Raw genomic sequence first — 26,118 nt, forward strand, 5'->3', positions numbered from 1 at the left:
GCAGCTGTAATTCCCAACCAATTTGGGTCTGTCCCAGTATTCAAATGTAAAATAAAGTTGCAATTTTAAGTTAAATGCTCCTGAAGTTAGATATTTCCGAATTCGACCAAGGTTTTCTGGAAGAACATGCTTCTAAAATCGTGCAAAACATTTGAATTGTCATCAAATTATTCAGGAAGAATAGGAAGGAATAGTATACACAATAAGTAATGAAAAGTAATTGGTGTCACAATTCTATTGTCCGCCTTCTTACATCTGTTGCAGTTAAGAAGCTTGAATCCCATGTGAGGCCACATGAATCACCTTCATGATAGGCCTTTGGCATTCCAATCGAAACTTGGTTTATCGTTTTATGTTTCCACATTAACAGTCGTTAACTTATTTTTACACTTGAATGTCACATAAAATGTAAAACGTGACATGTCCTGCACAGTTAAAGGTTTTATGTTGCCGACAGGAGTGTCCAAACTTTTTCCACCGAGGACTGCATATAGAAAAATTGAAGGATACATTTTGTGCATTATGGATGCTAAAAGCAAACCATTGAATGTCAATATATGCTAAGCTAACTGAACATCCACATCATAGCTTTGTGTTATAGGTGACAAAGCAAATTAGACAAATACTTAATAATATATGATGAATAATTAATTCATTTTATTTTTAGAATATGCCGAGGGTCAATAAAAAAACAAGCTGCTGCTCAAAAATGCCCCCCGGGCTGCACTTTGGACACCCCTGGGGAAACAATTGTATGCTTTTTTTAAAAAATACATTTTTATTTTTACCCTGAGGAAGGACAAGTCGCGGTGCTCCTCCATGTATGTGACCTCAAGGTTCTCCAGAACCACGGTGCAGTTGCTGTATGTCTTGACCATGTTCAAGTAGTGGTCCTCTTTGGACCCCAGCAGGTTTAAACGGTTGGTGATGCCTTGGCACACTGCCGGAAGAGAAAAACAAACATGACAATCTTATCTGTAACTACATACGACGGCACAAATGATTATGGCCTGCAGTGCTATCACACACATTACACAACACACACACTCACACATACAAAAAGAGGCTTGTGCATTTTCTCCATCTAGTCATAACTTGGCCTGCTTTCATGTAAAAATAACACCAGTGGGTTGTGTCTACAATTGGAATCAAATCTCCACAACAAAGCACAAATCTTGCTCATGGCTGAAAATGAGACGGCTGCATTTACACTGGCACAGGCCGGGAAACTGCGCAGGCTGCTTAAACCAACCACGGAACAAAACAACGTCGCCAGGCCTCCCCAGTCATCGCGAAGAACACGCTACTGATGTGTGAAAGAAGTGAAAGCAAGTGATGAGCTCACACGATGGTGCATTCACACTTGTGATTCTTTACTCTTTACTTTGTAGACTTTACTGTGAGCATTAAATGTTGGGATAAAGATGTTTCTTACTGATAAGTGCTGACACAACAAGGGGACTGTTTTTCTTGGATGTTTTCTAAAGAATGAATGAGTCTTGTTGCATTTTGAGTCTAGCCAGAACCGGTCTGACGAGTTCTGACTGGCACCTCACAAGAGTCACCACTGCTGTGAATGAACACACTTCCACCCAGCATGCACACTGACATACATTCTCTCATATTACCAGCACATTTATTAGCGTATAATGGATTTTTTCTCTTTTTGCTCCTAAAAGTCAAGATTTACGGGTTTGAAACAGGATCTCACAACCAAAGAGTCTTCCAGATGTGTAGTAGAAAAATGACAACGCTGCTGCACTGTAATATGTCTTGGACACCATTCCATAGCAGGTTTGCTCTTGACTGACAAACCATGTGCTCACAATTCTTACGCATTTTAAAGGACAAAGAAGTATTAGGGGCACAAAAAAAAAAACAACTACAAAATTAAAGTTGCAATTTTACAACAAAAACGTCAGAATATAGCATGATATTTTGGGGGACAATGAAGTTGTATTTATTGGGGGAAAGTCATAATTGTACCTGAATAAAGTTTCAAATTTTACAAGAATAAAGGCGCAATATTAAAATGTTAAATGTGTAAAAAAAATATGTTTTTAAATTGTGAGAATAAATAATTAATAATAATTATGTGAATAAAGTCGCATCTTTACAATAAAAAACGGTTACTTTTACAAGAATAAAGTCGCAATCCTATGAGACCAAAACCATTATGTACCTACTTGAATGTAAATCAGAAAAATCTGAATGTTACGATAAAAAATGTTGTCATGTTCCCATTTATTTTATTCTATTACAGCTCTTATTGAAGCTGTATTAGCGTATCTGTTTTATTCAGTTTTCCTTTAAAATTTATGGTATTATATTATGTTTTTACGTCTGTGCCTCTTCTCTAAATGAGCACTGTGCTAAATCCGGCATATTTACTGCAATTATTAATTAATTACAAAGTCGGAATGTTACGAGAAAAAAATAAACATTGCAATAAGAAGATTGAAATTATGATTCCGTTTTTTAAAAATTGGGGGAAAGAAAGTTGTAATCTTATAAGAACGTGTCACATTGAGTCATAAACATACGAGAACAAAGCCATAACATTACGATACAGTCTGGACCGTGACCAGCAGCAAATTACTGCCACCTACAGGACTAGAGTGAAACTATTCAAAACCATCTTATGGGCATGATAAGGTTTAGGTCTGCACACTTGTGGTAGTAATTTGCAGTGGTGTAGAACTGCATGGCATCATATTTTGACTATTTCTGTGGCTGCGCCTAAACTGTGGAACAGCCTCCTCCTGCACATCAGAGATGCACAAACACTTGAGCATCTCTTGACTTGACTTGACTATTACTCCAGTAAGTAAGGTTGTAAAAATATTAGAAACAGTTCTCAGTGCTATGCAGTGCACTTCAACAACAACAAACATGTTAAATTAACACCTTTCTGAGCATCATTATCGTCATCAAGGCACAATTTTGGACAAGCTTTTGTGTAGGATCTCATTAGGTTGTGTACCGTATGTGTGTGTGTGCCTTTTTAATGTCCTTATGTACTGTATAGTTATTCTGAATTTAAGCAAAACAACAACAAGAGCACCGTGGGCACTGAATTAGCGAGAATTAGGCCACAAACATCTGTCTCCTGTCATCCTCCCTCGGCCTCCTCATTAGTTTGTCCCTGAGGGTCGTCTCTGACATGAACCGACCCAACTGTCCTGCACAAGTCAGGCACACCAACCAGCTTTAAATTAATTAGCGGAGCCATGCAAGCTGTGCAATTATTCCCCTAACTAAAATGGTATTAAACATGCACAACAGACGTGTGTTAACAGTCTGAATTGGGCATCGCTGGCTGACTGAAATACTAGCGACTCCTAATTGGCTTGTACAGCAACTATAAGCATATATACCAGCTGTTTTCTCCTGAGGCAGGTGATGTAAGCAAAACCTCCTCCCTCCCATACACACTCCAGACTTGGGTGCTACGCAAGGATGGAGAAAAACACGGGATTGCTAAAACAAGAAAACATTCTGCCTGGAGTGATTTCTTAACAGTCCTGCAGGTGGTAAATGGCCTGATAGCCTGCCAGGACCATAAAGTGACTTCCTTATTAGGCCGCAACGCGCAAGAGCGAAACAAGGTCAGGTTGAATCAACACACAAACCACCACAAGCGTTCCTTGATGGGACAGTTTGATTTTCCTCTCACTGTAATCTAACGAACCCCAAAAATGGTCCAATGATTTAACAACAGTTGTTTATGTGACTACAGAGGTGTACAAGTGCATCATACCGACTTTCTAATATTCTGTACTACATCTGTGTAGGCTCTCAGTCGTACAGGAGTTGTACATCGAGGAAAAGGCTTCTTGAGACGTCATCTGTACTTCTGTGAAGAAGGTGTCGGACGTTTCGCTCCTCATCCGAAGAGCTTCGTCAGCGAACTAATAAGTGCTGGTAGCTCAGGCCTTAAATACAGTAAGAGTGGGCGGAATTGGTGTGCCAACACCCTCCTCCTATTAGTTCCTTAGGAACTAATAGGAGGAGGGTTCCTTAGGAACCAATAGGAACCAATAGGAGGTTCCTTAGGAACCAATAGGAGGAGGGTGTTGGCACACCAATTCCGCCCACTCTTACTGTATTTAAGGCCTTAGCTACCAGCACTTATTAGTTCGCTGACGAAGCTCTTCGGATGAGGAGCGAAACGTCCGACACCTTCTTCACAGAAGTACAGATGACGTCTCAAGAAGTCTTTTCCTCGATTCTGTACTACAAAGTGGAACGTTACATTATGAAAAAATCGTAATGTTACAATAAAAAAATTTTAAAAAGTGGAAAAAAAAAACTAAAAAAAGTTGTATATAAACTGCAATTGGCTGGAGACCAGTCCAGGGTGTACCCCGCCTCATGTACGACGTCAGCTAGGATAGGCTCCAGCATACCCCCGCGAACCTGATTAGGATAAGCGGCATAAAAAAATGTATAAATGGATGGGTTGTACAGTATATAAAAGAAAAAAGTCTAAATCTTGCAACAAGAAAGCATTTTTTAATTTAAAAAGTCATAATCTTACCAGAATTAAGTCTAAATTTTACAAGACGCCGCACTGTTATGTTCTTACAAAAAAGAGAGAAAGATGTTAAATAGGTGGTTAAAAAAAGTTACACATTTTCAGGAAAAAGCTTGAAAAGGTTTTTTTTTTTATAAAAAAAGCCATATCTTACAGAATGTTTACATTTTACGAGAATAACGTTGTAATATTCCGATATTAAAGCGCAGCAAAGGATGAAGGATCATTACAGCCACATTGACAAGAACAAGAAAAGTTATATAGTATTCCCTCATTTACCGCAGTTAATTGGTTCTACACCCGACCGTGATGCTTGAATTTCTGCCAAGAAAACTGAATATTTTCGTAGTTAAAGCACAGAAAACCTGTTTACAATATGCTAAATACAGTTTTTAACATTAGAGTCCTCTAAACATGAGCTATTTTCCACATTCCAAAAATTTCCCATTTTCCAGGAATTCCATTTTCTGGTCCATAAATTCCCATTGAAATGAATGGCATTTTCCCACATACATAAAATTTGCTTTAATATGCATTTTTTTCGACTAATAATAGGCTGTAGTCAACCACAAAACAGCCATTATAAAAAAATTTATACTTTTTTTTTTTTTTTTTTAAACGTGATTAAGTGAGGAAGCAATGTTCAAACCACAATGGAGCGAGGGACGACTGTATCTCTGTATTAATATGACTTACCATTACAGCGTTTCCCACAGGATTGCAATCCTTTTGTGGCTTTGGTGAGTTGTCATTGGTGACTCTGCATTACTGGCCATGACACATTTGCATGTAATTGTAATGAATGCGGTATAAAATGGGAATATAACATCGTGGGAAATGAAAAGTGAGTAAAAAATACACTTTGGACTTTCTTCAATCACTTATTTTTGTTGTTTTTTATGTCACAAACGTGATGATTCTACTTTTTGTAGTGTGGTAGACCTCCTCTGTAATGTAGCAAAATAAGGTGACCAAAATACCAGAATCATCTCCCAGCAAGAATCAGTGCACTTATACATAAACCGTAATAAACATATTGTGGACCTGGGGCCATGCACTGAATGTACTGTACTAAGAGTGTTCCAAGATTTGATGGTTGAGACTCAAGTGTGATGGAATGCCCCAAATACCTGCAGCACAGGACAAAGGGGTGGGGCTGAGCTTGTGCTTACGCAGACTATGAGTGACAAAGCCTAATTAGCTGTTGCTTCACTTCCTGCTGCCCTCACATGGATGTATTAAGTCCATCAGCAAGGAGTGGCTGTGCATGTGTGTGCACTGGGATTATTATATGTGTTATTTAACAGGACTTGATCAACCACACCATATTTGTTTACCTGGGGACTAACATTGCAGGTCAAGTGTGTATGCAAGTAGATGTTTGTTTTTTGGGGCTACAGGATCAGTGTGTGTGCGTGCGTGCGTGCATGTGTTTATACCCAGTAAGAAATCGCATAAGTTTTCTTTTCAGGCACAAGTAAAATAGAGCAGGGACACACATTCAGTTCCTGAGCCATTTTTATAATTTCATGTTGTAAACAAGCTAAAACCAACCCATGTAGATATGCTAAGACTTTATTCTGAAATCAGCCTGCGTGTTTTGTGTCATAAGTGACTATTCGTGAAAGTGTCAACTTTTTCTCCTGTTATGACCTTTTGGTGTTTTTTGCACTTTTTGCTGTTGTTTTTTTTTAGTTTTCTTGTTTAATTGTATTTTTAAAATGTGCCATGGGCCAGTAAAAACCAAAATGTGGACTACTAATGGCCACTTTCAACACACCTGCAATAAAACAATTGTCATTGTCACAAATCATGTTCAATATGAATTATTGAAAGAAAATAAAAACAGAAAGAAGAACAAGAAAAAAAGAAGTGTTCAAAAATAAAAATGAATAGGTGCATAAAAATAAATAAATACAAAAATGTATTAACTAAGCACAAAACAATTTGATTAATTCTATAATTTTGTGCTTAACTAAGAAAATGTAACAAATTAAAACCTGTTCACAGTCAAAATTCAACATAACCTGCAACCTTCAACCTCAACTGCCCAGCAACCAGCTTGCCTAATGTCACATTACCTAAAAAGTTATTGCACATTGCTTGCATGCCGTTATTATGCAAGAGGCGCTGCAACCAAACTGTGATATCTTAATTTCTTCTTGCATCGCTTGGCATCAAATCTATTTTAATGGGCTATACTAAAAAGACCAAAACTAAACCAATATCTTTAAGATTTATCTCCAGACAACGATGCTGAATTCGACCCCGGTCGGCCATAAATTTCACATTTTAAGTTCCTCAATTACACCGTGGAACAAACTGTGTTTTCAGACAAAACAATAAAAAAGTCCACAAATTCAAACCCTGGGACGATGAAATATCCTCTCAAAAGCCATCTAATGGTTTCTTTTCAGACATCCAATACGCACTGAAATCACTTTTTTTTTTTTTTTACAGTACGCAAGAGAAATGAGCAAGCTGCATTGGCTTCCTGTTGCTCACTACCTGCAATTGAATTACACCTCATCAACAGTCTGCTCATTCAATTACATGAAAACATATACATAATCAAAGGCCTGTTTGGATGCTAACTGGCATTCTTGTTTATTTCCCCTTTCCTGTCAACAACATTATGCCAAAGTATCTTATGTAATACTACAAATCATCGCTGAGTTGCCTTATTTAGAGCTAAATGATCACACCCTCCTTCCCATAGTTCTCATTAGATGTCCTGGATGGACACAAATCATTTTTCACTTAAATCAGGTTGCACTGCTCCTCACCCTCAGCATCAGAGAAAAAAAACAATGAAGTAATCAACTTCCTCATTTCTTTATATGCATACTTCCTCCTAAATTCTCTGAACAGCTAAGCTGTAGAAGTGGTTATACTATATTTCCTTAACTCTCTGCTCTAATACAGTGGTTCTCATCTGCTTTGGCTATGGGACCCACCGTCACACCTTAATGACAAGTGGAGACCCGAATTGCAAATATTTTTCAACTCAAACTTCTCAAATATTTTATATTTAAAAAGTACTATTTAAAACACAACATGAGCTATTGTGGTGACATGTCTCTCTTTATGGCCCGCTCTTCTCCAGCAGACATCTGCAGCTGTGTGTTGGACGGACAGGACATTAAGTGCACACTTGATGTCCTTCACCTCCCGCTCATGCTTGACAAAGTTGCCCATAAACATGGCACACACATCATGCTGCCAGAGCAAGACAAGAATGCAAGGTGCATTCACGGACAGTGAGTCAATAATAGACCTGCTACCCACTGAAAACGGCACTGCGACCCACTTTTGGGTCACAACCCACCAGTTGAGACTCAATGTGCAAATAGCCCCAATTAATCGGCATCATCAACCTGAATAAATTACTAATTACTCGGGGTGCAACAACACATGCATCTGCATCAAACCGTTCGATACAGTGGTCTCGGTTAAATAGCACTATGAATCGAATGATAGCCAGAAGCAATCAGCGGCTTCTTTTCAGTGCTGCCAGGTCCACTTATTATAAGCAACTTTGACCTTGTTTTTTGTGACGTCACTTGCAAATTCCCAAGTTCCCTGATGTTTTGGGCTTGTTCTCAGAGAAGAAGTGGCTCATGTCTCTCTCGAGACACAACGAGCAACGTTGCTTCCATTGCGGCTGGCGGCAAACTACTTTTCAAGTGGCATGCAAAACTGCATTTATCATCTTTATCATCCAAATTCCGGATAAAATTACTCAACTAAAATATTGGTAAGATGCATATATATACAATAAAAGTCCTCATTGCATTTGTAGAAGCTAATTCCATTCAAAACCTTAAAAAAAGTAAACTGTGGACCCGCACGGTGGTCTAGTGGTTAGCTTGTTGGCCACACAGTTACAGTCAAGAGATTGGGAAGACCTGGGTTCGAATCGCCTTTGGGCATTTCTGTGTGGAGTTTGTATGTTCTCCCCGTGTGTGCGTGTGTTTTCTCCGGGTACCCCACATTCCAAAAACATGCATGTTAGGTTAATTGGCGACTCTAAATTGTCCATAGGTATGAATGTGAGTGTGAATGGTTGTTTGTCTATATGTGCCCTGCGATTGGCTGGCGACCAGTCCAGGGTGTACCCCGCCTGTCAACCAAAGTCAGCTGGGATAGGCTCCAGCATACCCGTGACCCTAATGAAGAGAAGCGGCATAGAAGATGGATGGATGGATGTGCCATGGACACCCTGAACCGAAAGTGTTTTTCTACACTTAGTTGTTATTTTTGCTATTATTTTATGATCAATTGCAAAATCTTCTCATTGCTTAAGTTTTTTTATATGTTGCTATGGCTTCAGCTGTATTGTCATTTCGATAATTGTTTTAGTTTATTTTACAAGTGCAATGTTTAATAGCCAACTGTATGTGTACATGAACTGTGGAGATAATGAAGGCTACGTACTTGAAATACTAGTGAATTGTACTATGGAACTAAACCATTGATGTATTACGTATAATGATCTTTATTGCCACTTTGAAATGAATTGTGAATTATTTATTTTATTTTATTTTATTAATTTATTAAATATGAAATGTATTTTATTATTTTTACAAAGTGTGGTTTTTGTTTTAGATGGTTGTGTGTATGCACAGCAGAAAATGAGGCAGGTATAACTGCACCAGACGCATTTAATTTAATTTAAAACTATACTTTTGAGTTGAAACAAATGTTGGTAATTTCAATAAAATACAAGTTTAAAGCAAGCATGAACATTTATTTTTTTGCTTGGGAAAAAGCATGGAACCCTATTTCTGCACTACAAATCACCCTCACTGATACCATCATGTATTGCGGTAGTTGTCTTTAGCACGGTACACAAGTTTTTTCTTGTTCTGTTACCCAAATATCTTGCTTATTTAAAGCAATATATCTCATATTTTAGTCTTTATTACTTAAGATAAGCATGTCGATCTAACGTAGTAAGCGCCTGGTAACAAGAAATGCCTTTTTAGTAAAGAAAATAAATGTAGTTTTGACCTTGATTTCATATACAGTCGCCCCTTGCTATATCGAGGTTCAAATATCGCTCCCTCACTATAATCGAATTTTTCAAAAATAATTAATTAATAAATGATCGCTGTTTCGTGGTTGACTATGGCCTATTATTAGTCAAAACATATTGAAAGACAAGTTACATGTAGTATTCTTGTCATTAGGTGTCAGTAATGTTATGAGACATGACGTTAGATTACATTACCTTTCACGCTGCATGGAGACTGGCTACATGAGCCAGCAGAACCAAGCCAACATGCCATGGCTGAGATCAAATGAAAAAAAGGTTCTCCTCTCATTCCGTGTGGAAGTGGTAGGTTTTTGGCTTTTTTGTCCTTCTTGTCCTTGTCCTTCACTTAATTCCCATGCAATGTGCATTACAATCTGATTCGAATATAAAACGGTATTTTCCCCTGAGAAAAAAAGGGCTGTCATGTATGCAGAGTTTAAACATTTAAAACATGAGCTTAAATATTAATTTTGTCTTTAGCATTAGGAGGGTTTGTCTTATATTCAGAGTTGTTCATATTATTGTCAATACAATATTGAATATTATATTTATTACAATTAAAATGGATTGTACAAAACAAAAATCCTGCCTCCTATTAAATATCTAACCCCTAATACTGTAGACACCTGGCGCTTTCTGTATTTGAGTTAATAAACGCACCCATCCACTATATGAGGATATACGGTATACATATTCTGGTGGTATGGTACATTTTTTATGAGTGTGATTTTAATGATATTGATATCCTCCTCGCTTTAAAAGACTAAACGCTTTCTTCCTTTGAGTGGGAGATGCCTCAGACCCAGAAAGCAACCATCTCCAGGCCTCAGAGAGGCAAAAAAGGGTGGCGAGTAAAAAAAAGGATAAAAAAATGAAACACAAGCTTCCTCTGACATGTCAGGAAGTTGATCTTTGCACTGGATCCACTCCAGGCGGCTACCCTGTGATGCTGGACCAGATGGTAGCTGATTCTCGTCTCCGGGGGAGGACGACGGATGGACGGAATCTAACATAATGTACTACTGACGACAGGAGGAGGAGGGGAGGGAAGGAAAGGTCTAGACGTATGGCTGTCAATGGCCATGATGTATACCGCTGGACACCGTCCAATTGTTTGATACTGTATATGGGCAATAAAATATATACTAGTAATAATAATAATAAGGTTAGCTCTATTGAAAACATTGACTGTCGCTTGAATGAAACTGCTTTTGGCACATGTTAAGAGCTGACAATGTTACATAAAAATACATCTTGGCATTGTAGACAAAGATGGAGTGACACAAGTATTCCCATTGAAAAATAAAACAGACACTAAAAATTGCAACAAGGTCTTTTCTCTACTGGGCTGCACGGTAGCCTAGTGGTTAGCATGTTGGTCACACAGTCAGGAGATCTGGAAGATCTGGGTTCTGAGTTTGCATGTTCTCCCCATCCATGCGTGGGTTTTCTCCGGGTACTCCGGCTTCCTCCCACATTCCAAAAATATGCATGTTAGGTTAATTTGCGACTCCAAATTGTCAATAGGTATGAAAACAAAATGGTCGCCGCACTTTGCCGTAGAGCAGTGGTTCCCAAACTTTTTACTGTGGCGTACCCCTTCAGTCATTTGACCTGAAGCCATGTACCCGCTACTCCTGCACACTTAAAAAACATAAACCTCTAAATTTCAGTGTATAAGGCCTACTAAATTTAGAGGAAAAAGCTGATTTGTGCATATACAGTATAAACCGCAGGTGTCCACGTTATAAAATGGGATGTTTAGTGCACAGAAATACGTTACACAGGAAGATTTTTTTAAACCTTTAAGAAAATAAATGATTTTTTTCCCAAACAGTGCGTGCTAAACAATGGTGCAACACGGCTAATTAAACAGTGCCAAATAGTGCATGTAACATAGATGACAGTAGCCTACAAGAAAAGTGATACACTTTCTTGGTTTTACTAAACCACGAAAGTCTTCCTCTTCCGTGTCAAAATTGAACGTCATAATTCCTTCGTCACATACTGTACATCGTCGGTGTGCTCTCAGTGTCCTCTTCATCTGTCAGTTGTACCACCTTCCAAAACCTGTTGTAGATAGTGTTTTTTTCCAACTCCACGCTCTAAGAATCTACCGACAGACTTGTGCAAAAATTGCACAGTTCCTACTCTGACAGCCAAATCCATCCCATTTAACTTGAAAGCATAATTTCTTTGTGTGTTTTCTATGATGGAAGATTGTGACTACCAGGTTGTCACTGTGCACAACGTGTCTACATTCCGGTACAGTAGGTCGCAGTATGCACCTAAACGTTGGTTGCAACCTGCCATAAACAAAAAGAAGAAGAATGCGTCTACATCCCGTCACCTATTTTTATTATTACTATTTACTATTGTTGCTATTTCATTTTTTTTTACTTGTTGTTGCTCACTAAACTGGAGTGTGCACTTCTGGCTACACTTAACGAGTCTGACAGGGTTAGCAAACGCCGAGAATGGTGGCTTCTCTGCGTTTCTTGGTTGTTTCCTGAACTTTTTTTGCCGTATTGATGGACTATCTTAGTAATAGCGTTTTCCGAAATACATATTTAAACAATTAGTAGTAATAGTAGTAGTTCTAATCACAAGATTTGAAAATGACCACATATTAACCGCACGGCTGTATAAGACGCAGGGTTCAATGTTTGAGAAAAAAGTAGCGGCTTATACACCGGATATTTCGGTAATTTTGTACTAATTACGGGTCAAAAACTTGCATTTTGCATAGTAACATTTTAGTAGTAACACAAGTTTCACATGAGCGCTCATAAATAGATAAGTAACCATCCTACATATCTTTTACTACAGTCTAATGTTGGCATCCTTCCGTCTGAGTGGGTTGAATTTCAGCTTCACTTTTTTGTCCACTCACGATGGCTATGGTTTAAGTCTGCATATTAATTTATTACGAAGGGGAAAATCTAACGATCATGATATAGCAGTATCCAATGATAAAGCCAAATTTTTGGGAGGAATCCCCACTCACAGTGAAAGGTTTTCACTGCTGCGCCGTGCGGGGATTGGAACACCAACGTAAATGAAATCTTCAAGATTAAACAGTCTTAATGCACAAAATATTCATCAAACTTACTTATTTGTTCATATAATCCACAACATTGAGAAACACTATTCTAGCAGATGAGCAAACACATTAATGCCTCTACTAACTTTGATACATTTCATTCATGTAAATCCAAATGAATTCAAATTATCATACTAGTAATTGGTTGAAGTGTTTTTTTAGGTCTGTGTTTTTTTAATTGAATGTTTTTCAGTGCCAAATAGCTATGTAACGGTACGGCACATTCCGTATGGTACAGTGGTGTAGCAAAGTCACACAGGAAATACATTATGTGACGGACAAGAGGCGTCTCTCAATATAGTGACGCGCTGACTCCATAAACAAATACAGTGAAATCCAGCTTATGTCTAGCAACAAGAAGAAGCCTGATTTGTTTTCATTTTGTTCTTGTACTGTTCATTCATGAACCGAACCGTGATTATGGTGTACTGTTACACCCTTTGTATGAATACATCTTTTTCTACAATGCAAAAATATATTTTCAGTGTCAGTGTTCTGGCTCCATACTAGAGAAACTTCCCCTGCATTATTCCAAACACCAGCTTCTGGACAACAACACAATTTAGAAAGTAGCCTGGAGCAGCAGATACACTTGGAAGAGCATTTAGCGGATAAAGAATCAGATATGTCCTGCAGGAACAAAATGAGAATGAACACAAAGGTCAATGCAAGTTGATTAATTTTAGAGTTACTGACTCACCAGATGCTCTTTGAAAGCATGCTGGTTATCATTTGCTGCTGCTATGAATAATCGACAAACAACATGTAACTGCACATTGACAGCTCAAAGATGCACCTTATTGTGAGCAGACACATGAGCGGTCCCCAAAGTTCATTTATTGGGATTATGTACACACAGCTGGGCTGAGATTCAGATAAATCTCCCTTTTGCAAAGGCCCCAAACAATCCAATTCCTGTTATTCAAAACTAACACAACCCCACCAATTCCTTTCCATTTGAATTCCAATAATGTGCTCCCATTCTCTTAAAATGCACTTCCTCACATTATTCTTGTTAAGGACCATTGCAGCCAAGAAGCTGCACTCCCCCCCAACTTACTCCCTGTTAAAGCCATCCTCCTCTTCAATCCCACAGGAAGCAGGAGAGGAAGACTGGAGAGGGAGTGGGCGGGCGAGCATGCTCCTGCTAACTCACTCCTCTAAACACCCCCCCCCGCGCCTTATACAACACCGTTGAAAAAGAGAAGCAGGCGGGAACAAAAACAACAACCACAAGGCAAAAAAAACCTGTATTTCACACATGATTCCTGCAGCTGTGATTTGGGAATCCCCAGTTGGTTTGCTTCAAGCAGTCCTGTTGCAACACGGCCGGGCCCAGGTCAGATAACTCCTCACTTGGGCTAAAACAAAAGGACATAATCAACTGTTGATTCTTATTTTTAGAGTGAGCACTGGCTCATTTCTGCCGTCAGCTCCTCCATTAGACCTTCAACAACTCCTCCTCTTAAGAGATGCCATAAAAGGAATATTCCAGAAAAGCCCCCAAGGATTGGCGTGAGCATGCTTACTCACCAGCTCAACCTCTGCTTTACGCATCAGCAGGCCGTTAAACCCACTGATGAGTAGTCGCTTCAGGCAAGGGAGGGGTTGAGGTTGGTTGTGGGGGACAGCCAGACCCGAAACGCAGCTTGGAGAATCGTCCCCTTTTCTTACCGAAAAGTTTGACTGATTTAATTTGCAAGAGCAAGCACAGGAGAATTTGTATCCGGCGCCCTTTCCATGACACATCAAGCTGAAATGTTTGAAATGCAACGGCATGCCGCTGCCAACTCTCGGGGGGCCCCCTTCTCTAAGTATTTTCCACTAGAGCAATGGCCGACCAATTGTTGGAAGCGGCAGGGGTGTTATCCTGCCCCTGACGTGCTTAACAAAGCCTCCCCAAAACAACATGGGAGCTTGTTTGGGATGATTATGACGACTGGGGGTGGAGGTGGGGGTCGTTGTTACAAGGCCGCCCCCTCATGCAGGGACCCAAAGGGGCTGCTTTCTATCAGTCATCACAGGTAGCAGACATGCTGGACCAGACGTTTGTTTTTCCCTTATCAGTGACATTACTGAACACAAGCGGCCCAACTATGTTGTCTCGAGCCAACATTGCTGTGGTCTTCATTAGGATAATAAATGATATTATCATATTGTCCACACGACAAATCCCACCAGAGAGTCATGCCTCCTTTTCCACTACATGCGACTTGGCTACTATATTTCTCATACCAATTTATTGATGCACAGTGAGAAAAAAAACACACACATGCTAACATTAGTGTCTGCTGTTTCTGTCGCCTTATACTCCACAGTCTCCATTTTGCTGGACTGGCCCATTTTCTTGCTGCCCTTAGTCTCCTCTAGGAAAAAAATTATTTATCCGAGTAAATACAGGTGACTAAGTTCTCCGTTGTTTGCTGGCGTGTTCCTTCAGTGTATGGCTTTTCTACCTGTAAGATGCACAAAGCTCTTTGACCTTCTCACCTCATTCACCTGATGACGCAGCTTCAGGGACAACTGCGGGTTTACTATCCTGCTCAAGGATACTTTGACATTGCACCCAGCATGTTTGCCAAAAAAACATGCAATGTTATGTTTTGATCATCGTGTGTTGGTTAGCTTCTTGGTTAGTTAGAAGGATTATATGAAAACTACATTTGCTCATGACACCTGATTTCAACAAAACATTTTTTGAGCAATGGGCCAAGGGAGAATGTGGCCAAGTGGGGTAGGGGCCCACTAGATCCAGCAGCTACAACTTACTTTATGTGTCAACCAAGTGAAAAAGTGCAAAAAAGGAATGGTACAGATTATATTTGGCTTACTGGAGACCTGTCCTCGACTGAGTACCATTCCAGTTAGTACTGTGCAGGAAACAAGTCAATAACACACAGTTAGCATCCAACCAGCAGGGCGCTGTCACACTGGGCCAATTGTGCCTGGGCCCCCTTCACTCCTAGCACCTTACCAGTCGCACACAATAGAAAATGCACAGACAGTGAGACAACAACACCTAGGGTGCATTGTTTGGGTATTCGACTCTGCAAAATGATACAGCACAGGGCCAATGGACTCGTTTGTTAGCTGTAATAGTGTACAAAAACCGTGACAGTGGACAAAAAAACGGGACAACATTTGGGCGAAAATTTCCAGTAAAAACCGAATCATAGAAAAACTGAGATTTGACTGTAAATCAGAATCAATCACAACAATTTGAAATAAGACTGGAAATAGGAGTTAATGTGGGTTGGCATTACGCATTACTGTCAACTACTGGGCTGAATTCTGGAGCAGAAGTCTGTCAGCATCAAAAAATATTCAATAATAATAAAATAAAATTCGCAAATTAACTGGTAGGGTTGCCAACTTCTACAAAATTAAATAAGGGAAACCTTGTTATTACCAACCCTTTAATTGTGTAATTTGATGTCTGTTTTAGTGTAATACTAATACATTGGAAATTAGTTGTTCAATAATATATTTCTTTGTTAAAAATAAGATAATAAACACAATTAAACTATTTAAATATCTTTGTCACAGAAATCTGTCCTGCTTAAACAGGACAGTATAAAACAGTATAAATTGAGTGTCCAGGTTTATGATAGTGCAGGTGTATCCAACTTCCAGCACTGTTAAAGCTACTTTGACAAAAAAAAAGAGAAGAAAAAGAAAGGAGAGGTGAGCTATTTGTGTTTTATGTGACAGGCAACATTCAATTGTACTTTAATTACAAAGCACATCTCCACTCAAACAGTGTGCTCATTGTCTTTATGCTATTTTGTGCTCATTCGTCATTAAACACATGTCTGAATTGAAGTTATAAAAATACTAAGAGTTGAAGCAAATATTCTTTGGTGAGCTATTCAAAATCAGAGTGGAGAGAACAAGAGCAGAGAGCAAGGTTGTTTGTTAAGAGACACTTAAAAAAGTTTGTTAGCACGTACACCATGAACATGACAGCCACTTCCCAGCTAGCTTCCCTGTGGGACAAAAACGAGCGCTGAACGAAACACATTGCTTGTTTGTTTTAAAGGCAAAATGTTATAGTGGTTTAAAAAAAAAAAAATCACATTTGGAGACCGTGGTCCAGAGGCTGGGCGGATAACTCTAGCTAGCGAGCTGCTGCCAGAGAGACAGAATAAAGTGAAAGCCAGGCAAAATGTGTACACAAAGACGGTAGAAAAGTCGATCAAATGGGATTGAAACGAGTGTGATCACACACGCTAGCATCGATAGGCTTTGACTGTGACAAGCTGCCGTCGATTGACTCCACATTTTACACACTATTTTTCTCACGGTAATGAGGGACATAGTGCGTCCCTTGTCAACGGACGTACTTTTATCTGGTCGCACATGCGCAAGTATATGAAAAATCTACTCACGTCTCATATTTTAGTCTCAAAATGCGACCATTTAGTAACAGTCTGGAGCCCTGTAACAATATGAAAACAGATAAAAAGAGGCACGTAATTAATGTACGTAATAGGACATACCTATTCTCCTTACAAAGCCCGCTATTAAAACACCTCCAAAAACCTCCAACAATGTTTTTTGGTTTTATATCCATGCTGTGACTATGTAGTAACAGGTACATTCATGATAACATGTAATACTTAGTGTTTTAGACAGTATTTTGGTCATTTTAAGCATTACCGGAACCTCCTTCCTGGGCGCACTGGGCAACATAGAAACGAAAGCTGTACCTACCGTTAACTTTTCCAAACTCAAAAACAAAAACACAGCAGCAGTGGCGGCAGCTCCGATATGCAGCGTTACCTTTCGGTAGTTGCCAGAAGTGTTGTGAGTATGTTGATGCTCTGCGGGCAAGTGTGTGGTACAGCTAGTCGCTAGCCGGCTATTAGTTAGCCAGTATACTGTGGCGAAGTGTCACTACGCCTAGAACGTAGTTCTTCAGCGTAACAATGTTAATAACAATAATAACAATGTCGCTGTAGCTTTGTTAATATAAAGGTCACATGATGTAAAAAGCATTGTTAGGTTTTTTTTCCAGAAGGCTTTATAGGCGGAATAGGTGTGTCCCATTACGTGCATTCTCAGCTGCCTCTTTTTGTCTGTTTTTATATCTTCAGAACGTGCAGAAAAAAGAGTGGCATGTGTGTTCATGTCTGACATAAGGATTGTGGATGATGCACAAAATTGAAAAAGAAGTGCAGTTTTCTTTTAGGAGAGTACACACTGCAGTAATCGTTACTTCCATAAACACACGGACATGCGTGTGACGTCGTGCTGTTGCGCACATTAACAAGTCACATTTTTTGGGTAATTTGAACGACCACATAAAAAATCAATCTTGCTAAACTTTTAAACACGTTCTTGTCAGTCCCCTGAAGGTTTGTCCCAAATTTTGTGGTGATTTAGCCAAGTGCCCTAATGTTCAAGTGAGTGTATTGTAAAAGCTGTGTGAGATCTCAATTCAAAGACTAATGGGATTTAAAAAGATTTGTCACATACAACACAGTGGTGGTGCATGTTTTGACAAATGTTCACCCTTTTGCCTGCAATCATTCGGGAGTTGAAGAGTTAGCTTATACAAACAAATAAAGTACATGCAGTCCTGTCCAGCCCTGCAGCCAGTGCACTTCAGTTTTCCTCATCTTCCACAAATCGGTCCATGATGAAAACCTTGCCTTTTCTTATCATTAAAGCACACTCTGTGGGAAAAGATGGATGTGGGTAGTGAAATAAAGGTTGCGATCTTGTGTAATGTGAGACACTGTAGCATTTCAGGCTGCTGTAGCTTCTCTTGATGACCTTTCCAGACATCCATCTGCTGCTTCAGACCTAGTTGCAGATATGTTTTTTTGCTCTGGGCCGATGGGAGTTGGAAGATCATTTCTCAACGCCACCCCCTCTCTCACCGAAAACAGCATGCCATGTCTGGCTTTGAGAGATGTTAAAGAGTTGAGATGAAGGATTTTGGTGTCATTCTGAGACAATGGTGGTTCTGTCCTTAGCGGCCTTGCCGCTTTTTGTTAGGTATCTAAGAGATGTTGGCTGGTCATAAAAAAGGAAGAAGTGAAGCTTTTCCTCTTTGTTAGTTGCCTGTAAACATCAAGTGAGACCTCACTTCTGCTCTGTTCATCATGCCTGTTATCTTTGCAGGCCAAACATAGCACATAGACTTAATCTTCACTTTGGAGTAAGTTGCTAAACGCGGTCACCGATGTCTTGTTTGTACACGCTTACAAAGCTCCATTTTACAGTCGTTTCCATGATCTGATCCCCTCTTGGGGCGCAGTGGAAAGGTGGAAAAAAAGCTGGCAGTTATCTTCCCATCTCATCAGGTGTTGCTTTCACGCTCAAAAAAAGGGGGAACAAGGCCGCAGTGTTGTTTGATTCTCACAATACATTTCAAGGATTGGGTTTTTATTACATTCTGTGGGCATTGTGGACCAACCCAGTTTAGGTTTTTGGGCTGGGTGAGCGCAGATTGAAATAATCTTGAATATAATAACACAAACAAAGCACTAATGAAAGATGCTGTTCTTGCTCAATTGCCAACTTTTTCATTAGTATACTTTGATAACACAACTGAAAAATAACACTGAATCTCTCTAAATGTTCTGAACACCTGTTTCCTCGCCAGTGTCGTATTGAGTGGACTAATGTGCCATACAGGAGGTCTTCGATGTAGCTTAACTTCTCCTAGCTAATGTCATGCATGTGACCTCTCTAGACAGCAGCAACTAATTAAGACTGACTTAACAGCACCTCTGCTGGGTGCAATCTTTTTTTACTTCAAATGCTTCAAGACACAATTAGTCAAATTAAATCAATTCCACATCATCAACCAAAATTCTTGTAGGTAAAGAGAAGGTATAAATGTTATGTTTTGTTCACAGTGGTACCCAGTTTTTGTTATTGATTCATTTCAAAAGGGCCGCAAAAGGGCCTAGCGCAGGGGTGGCCAAATTACGGCCCGGGGGCCACATGCGGCCCGCCAAGCGTTTGAATCCGGCCCGCCAGTTGCTTCCAAAGTATTTAAACCTTAAACATACAAGCTGGCAACATGACTTGCAAGTAGTCAGAGTCAGTCAAGCTGAGACATCAGGAAATAGGAGTTAATGTGGGTTGGCAGGAATGTACATAACATCCCTCATCTTTGGGTGCAAAGTGCAGGTTTGCATTGCAATATTTAAGTAAATAACTCATCATGGCAAGCTATACCAACCTCTGTTCATCCTGATTTTGTATTGCATTTTTAACACATTTTTGGACTCATTGAAAATGTATTCTTATTTATGTCAGCATTATTAATCACTTATACCCAATTCCCTTACAAAAAAACAACAGGAATCTAGGAAACTTCACCTGTCCAGTACCCAGGTATTTATTTCACAGTCACACTGGTTGAATATTTGGCTAAAAAATTACTGAATTTTAATGTTACTGAATCGTTTCGGATCGTATCGTTCCAAATGAACCATTATCGTCCTTCAATCGTATCGGCATCCACGAATCATGATACGAATCGAATCGTTATTAAAACGAATCATTACACCCCTAGTTATAAGTCCAGTCCTGTCCAGTCCAGTCCTTCCACGACAGGAGATAAGTGATCTTAAACATATCTGTATCAGTTGATATCTGAATCGGAAATTGAGAATTGGACAATATCGGCATATCGGATATCAGCAAAAAAGCCAATATTGGACATCCCCACACAAAACACATTTACAGAGAATAATTATTACATGCAGAAAACAATGCAAAATAATTATAATATCATGAATTAAATGGACAAATGAACATTTGACCTCATTTTTACCTTCAATGAAGGAGTGGAGAGTGTGGTGGGGAGGGGACGCCATCTTTGTTCTTTCCGGTGAGTTATTTCTTGAACTCAATAACGTTTCTCACCTTCTTTATCAAATTGCTGGCACTCCCAACTTTCTTTGGCCCCATGGTGGGTTATTTAGCAGTCGCAGTCAATAAAAAAAAATGTAGGGTGTTTTGTTCGAGCACTAAATTCTGCTGAATGATAACGTACAGGGCAAACGGACCAGTTTGTTGCACACAATACTATACGATAATCGAGAGTGTACAAAAACTGGGGCCAAATTTTGGCGGAAATTTTCTAATCATACAAAAAGTGGGGCCTTCAAAAACCGAGGTTTGACTGTAGTTATTATTGTTTTTCCTCATTTTTATGCTTTATGGGGTGTCCTTGGGTGCTCAGAAAGGCACCTATAAAGTAGTAGTCATTTCATTTTATTTGTTTATTATGGTGGTTGTAGCTTGCACTGCACTGGGTCATACTGAGAGCTATTGTGTTGCATTTTAGGACAAGGTTTTACAACTCGATTATTGGTCAGTTTCTTGAGTAGTCACACCAAATGTTGGCTATGCATCTTTACACGATACAAAGTTGGTCTCTATTTCAAATTTAAACTGGTTGAGAGAAGCAAAGGAAGTCTAAAGGTGTACAGCGACACTCCCCACTGGCTATTTGTGGTTTCTGTTTGTGAGACCACTTCCCTTGAGGTCAGTCTGAGGAGTATCTCTTCAATACTCCTGGTTCTACAAAAGGAATCCCCTACAGCGAGGAGAACAATGGCTCCACAAATGTCTTAGAAGCTTGTCAAGCAGCTGATGTATGAAGTATCTTGGCTGCTTCCTGTGTGGTCCACTTTGCACTGGTCTTTTAGACTAAACGGGTCTCAAAAGTTGATATCCCCGTTAGTGGATACAATTTTTCTACAGGAATTATCCACATTTTGTCGGAATAGTTCAAGAAAGTGATCCGGCACATCTGTTACTTTAGATCATGTTTTTACACAGACTGACTTTGCAAAAGCACACAATTTATTCATGTTGTGAGTTGATGTGTTTACATAAAAGTGTGCCTCTAATGCTAGTGCTCTCATGCCCTACCTGATCAGGCTTGCCTGGTGTTTAATCACGAGACTGCCCCCCACCCCACTCATTTTGTTATGGAATTACTGTATATCGGGCGTGGTTGGGAAGTCAAGATCAGTCAAGATGTGCTTCTTTTGTGTTTTGTGGGAAAGATCCTATGCATGTTTTAGATGCAAAATGAGCAATTTAAAAGTACAGACATGCAGAAGTACTTGTTAACTGATCCATTCATTGTGCGCCTGTTTCTTATTGCCTGTCACATCTTTAGGAAGGCCTCCTACTGACATTTTGCAGTGTTGCATTCTCATCTTACAGTATTTGAATTGGAACTGGAAATGATGAGGTGTCACTATGTTGAATATTCAAGAGAGAGACAAGATAAATGCTTTGACATTCCTTCTATATGCAGACTAAACTGCCCCCTCCACGGATGGTGACAAAAGCTTTATTCAGGACTTTGTTGGCCTTCTTTGACACAGACTTATCTGTCTAGTCTGACCTTAATTTGCCATGTAGACATGACTTTACGACCCTGTGTCAACACACAAAAGGCATCCCAGAGGGGTTTCATGCGGCACTTTTTGGAGCTTTGCTGTGGGCATCTAACAGCGAATGTGTCAAAGGATAAGTAAAATAAGCTGAAGCTGGTTAAAAATGCTCTATATGACAGAGCTGCCAAAAAAAAAAATCGCCATCCTGATTCACACTAACATGCCATCTAATTTGTAAATATTTTGCTTAACGAGCAGCATGACAAACAAACATTTGACACAGGGACTCACTCTGCACTATTGTTAGCATGACGGCCAACAATTCCTTCTCCCTGTCCATCCCCAACGTGTTGGCTCCACTGGCCTGGCCAGTGAGGCGTGCTGGCTATCATTCATAAGCTTTACGTGCATGATTACGTCCATGAATGTATGGTAGACTGAGTGAGTTGGTGGATTATTTTGTCTTTCTATTAATTTCTATTAAAAAAAAAGTCACCCCGTCAACTGTCTTTTCAAGACCGCATCAGTGTGTGTTATCTCAATTCTAAGCAAGAAAATCGAGATTCATGTTTTTTGCCCTAAATTGACAGGAGGACTTCACGGTTTTTGAGGAACTACAGAAAAAGCAACAGCCCAATATCCTCTGTATGACAAAAGTGCACTGTTGTTTTTATGAACCTACTGCCAAAATATCCTTATCAAAGATCCTCTATATGACATGAGCACTGTTTTTATGAATCAGCTGCCAAAAACGCTAGTAGAAGAGCACGCTAGTGGAACAGCCCCACTGTAAAAGGCACAAAAATTCACCGCCGTCAGCATTTCACACCAGGCTTTGGTACAGGGAGCATCACAGGATGAAGTTTTTTGTGAGGCGTCAACAAGAGTTAACTTCTTTTTACACTTGTGACAATTACGAATGTTAGAAAATGAGCTCTATCTGTGATGTCACACTTGGAATTGCGCCTTTTTTATTAAAGCTTATTGTTTTCTTATTTTTACACTTGTTTCCATAGGTAAGCTCACACGTAAATTAAAGCATTGCCTATACAGTTAAGAAAGGCTTTATGAGGGTGACAGTTTGACCCTGGAACAGACGATTTCCACTTCTGGTATTTCCTATAGGAAGAATAATTGTTGAAAACTGAACGAATCAGAGGTTGACCATTTTCTTGTAATGGATTTTGTTCAACCATAAAGATTTGACTCTATTTTATAGCATTTACTATCCTAGTTTAGCACGTTAGCGTCCTAAATGTGATCTTTGGAGTTAAGATCGGAGAAACCAGTCACAGTAGCTTAATCCAGGTGTTATCTTTAGCAACACACTCCAGACAAACCCTTAGGCCGAAAGAGCTATTATATAATTCATCCAGCAGGTTCTGGTAGGAGCCCCGAATTATGGACATCATTATCATGTTTAAAACAGGTGGTACACGTGTGTCATAAAGTGTTGAATGTGGTCAGACCATCTGTCCTATGGGGCCAACTATCAACACCTTACCAACCATACAACGACAATAGTCCACAGTCTTCTCTCGAGTACTTCAGAAATCCTTAATTGTGTCGTTTGTGTGTGTGTGTTTGCCTAAAGCTTTGTCTCCAACATTATACAAAAATACACCAGCAAATTATCTTGTCATGCGTTTGTAAAGTATAATTTTTCCAGCTGTGAATTACAATGATAGGGGCTGCCGGCAGTGTAAATTGATGGGCTGCTACGGAGGAAGAAAACAAGATGTCATCCCTCGCATCTCTCGCAAACGCTTATGAGCACGACATCACCTCCTGGGTATTTCATTGGCATTGTAAACTTTGCCGCTATTTTAAGACGAGCTGCTGGAATACAGTATGTCACATAATGTTTGGAGCTGGTGCAAGACGGCGATTAGATTCATAAAGTCCCACGGCAGTAAAATGTATTGTCCTCCCCAGACAGCATGTTGTAACGTTCCTTAATTGCCTCGTAGGCTGCAACAACAACACCACCGATGCTTCGTTGCACTCAAAATTAATTTCCTGGTGGGAACCTTAAGTGCAACATCTCCATTACCACATGCTTTCATGATTAAATCCAAAGACCCTGGAGGGGGGAAAGAGTCTTGTAGTGTTTCGCGCCATAAAAAACCGTCATCATTACATAATGTGCTCATGGACTCCCTATCTGTTTTAACTGCAGTCTCACAGCTGTTCAACCTCCATGAATGTCACCACTCTCTCCTTTAATTACCACAACAAACCACTTGATGGTAATCACTGCATGGTGAAGGCAGAGAATGTTCCCCTGGTACAAATACCCTGGAGTGCAGAACTGGACCCGTGCCAGGCGGTAAGGCTTAGCCCTCTTGACCTGGAAAATATCCACTATATCAACAACTCACTCTCTAAGCTGATTAGAGGGCAGCTCTACATTAAATATGAATCCTCCTGTGAGGTTTTTATCTGAGCCTAATGTTAGTAATCAGCAACCCATACAATTTCTATGAGATCAAAATTCCAATTAGGTCAAAATAAACAAAAACGGCCCAATAAGGGCGTACTCAGACTCGGCATTTCGTACGGGTCTGCGCTCACACTGAGTCTTTGTGCCACGACCCGTTCGGGGTTTCCTCTATGATTGTTTGAAACTGTGGTGGTGGGCTGCATGGAAGGGTGGACTGCTGTCGCTGTGTTGTGCTGCTACTGTGTCGGCAATTTTTTTTTTTTTTATGATGACAAATATTTTTATGACTTATTTATTCATTTATTAACTTATTTAACTTTTTTCAACAACCAGCAGAAGATGAACCGAGAACATTGCAAAACTGCAAAACTTGAATGGCAAAGTTGCTGAGGGCACTTAAAGTGAGAGTCTTAAATGTCGAGCCTCCTTTTGTTACCTGACCTATTTAGTCAAATAGTACTATGTGATATGTACTATGTTAGTACAAAAGTACTAAATTTTGTACTATCTGACACAAACCTACATTTAAAATTATGCCTGTTATAGTGTTATGCAAAGACATGGAAGATGAATTGTTCAATAACATACTGTTTAGGTCAAAATAACACAATTAACAAAATTTTTGTTATAGAAATATGCCCTGTATAAACAGTATAAATTGAGAGTCCAGGGTTAAGATAGCACAGGTGTATCCAACTTGCAGCATTATTAAAGCTACTTTGACAAGGTGAGTTATTTGTGTTTTATGTGACTGGCAACATTTAAATTGTATTTTCTTTACAAAGAACATCTCCACTCAGTGTGCTCATTTGTCATGAAGCAGGTGTCATGTTTGAATAGAACACTTATAAAACTACTAAGAGGTGAAGAAAATATTCTGTGGAGAGCTATTCAACATCAGCTGCGGAGCCACTGCTAGCCTCTGAGCTACCTGTTGGAGACCCCTGTGATAGCGTCACTCTCTTAAAGCTGGACACACTACGTGTTTATGTATAACAAATAAGACACACAACGAGCGTTTTGAAGACAAGCCGTAAGTATTATAATGATAACAAGAACACAAGATTGTTAAGTGACACTTTAAAAAAGTTAAGTTAGCACATACCCCATGAACGTGATAGCCACTTGTAGCTCGCCCATGGGACAAAAAGGAGCTAGCTAGCTGCCACCACAGTGGCAGTGACCGCAAAATTTTTAAACAAAGATGCTAGAAATCAAATAAGATTGAAACGTGAGTGATTACACACGCTGGCATAGATAGGCTTAGCCTGTGACAAGCTGTCGTCAACTGACCGCACATTTTACGGGCTATTTTTCATTCTCACAATAATAAGGAACAAAGTGAATGTTAACACAAGACGGGTTGCACATGCGCATAAGCCAAAAGGGCAGACAGGCGATTCCGGTGGATATTTATCAAAATAAAGCGCAGTAGTAACAGTTTTAGGATATTTTTAATTGTCTTCAAACTAACTGTGATCAATATGTGCGTAAATAATAATGTATACACTAGGTCCCTAACTAACAAACACAATTAGTCCAGACAACCGTTCTTATGTTGAATCGTTCTTAAGTAGAGGAAAAGGTAATATTACCAATGATATAGGTACTACATGTACG

The 26,118-nt window shown here is 39.5% G+C and overlaps 1 protein-coding gene across 1 annotated transcript in view; it reads right to left on the minus strand.

Annotated features, from left to right (window-relative positions):
• Positions 1–26,118, minus strand: part of egfra (epidermal growth factor receptor a (erythroblastic leukemia viral (v-erb-b) oncogene homolog, avian)) — a 66,300-nt gene that overhangs the window by 32,661 nt on the left and 7,521 nt on the right. The window contains exon 2 of the mRNA XM_054767215.1: positions 789–940. Within this exon, the coding sequence (XP_054623190.1) occupies positions 789–940 (152 nt within the window). The remainder of the gene's footprint in view (positions 1–788; positions 941–26,118) is intronic.

This window comes from Dunckerocampus dactyliophorus, chromosome 2, assembly GCF_027744805.1.
Source record: "Dunckerocampus dactyliophorus isolate RoL2022-P2 chromosome 2, RoL_Ddac_1.1, whole genome shotgun sequence".
NCBI lineage: Eukaryota > Metazoa > Chordata > Actinopteri > Syngnathiformes > Syngnathidae > Dunckerocampus > Dunckerocampus dactyliophorus.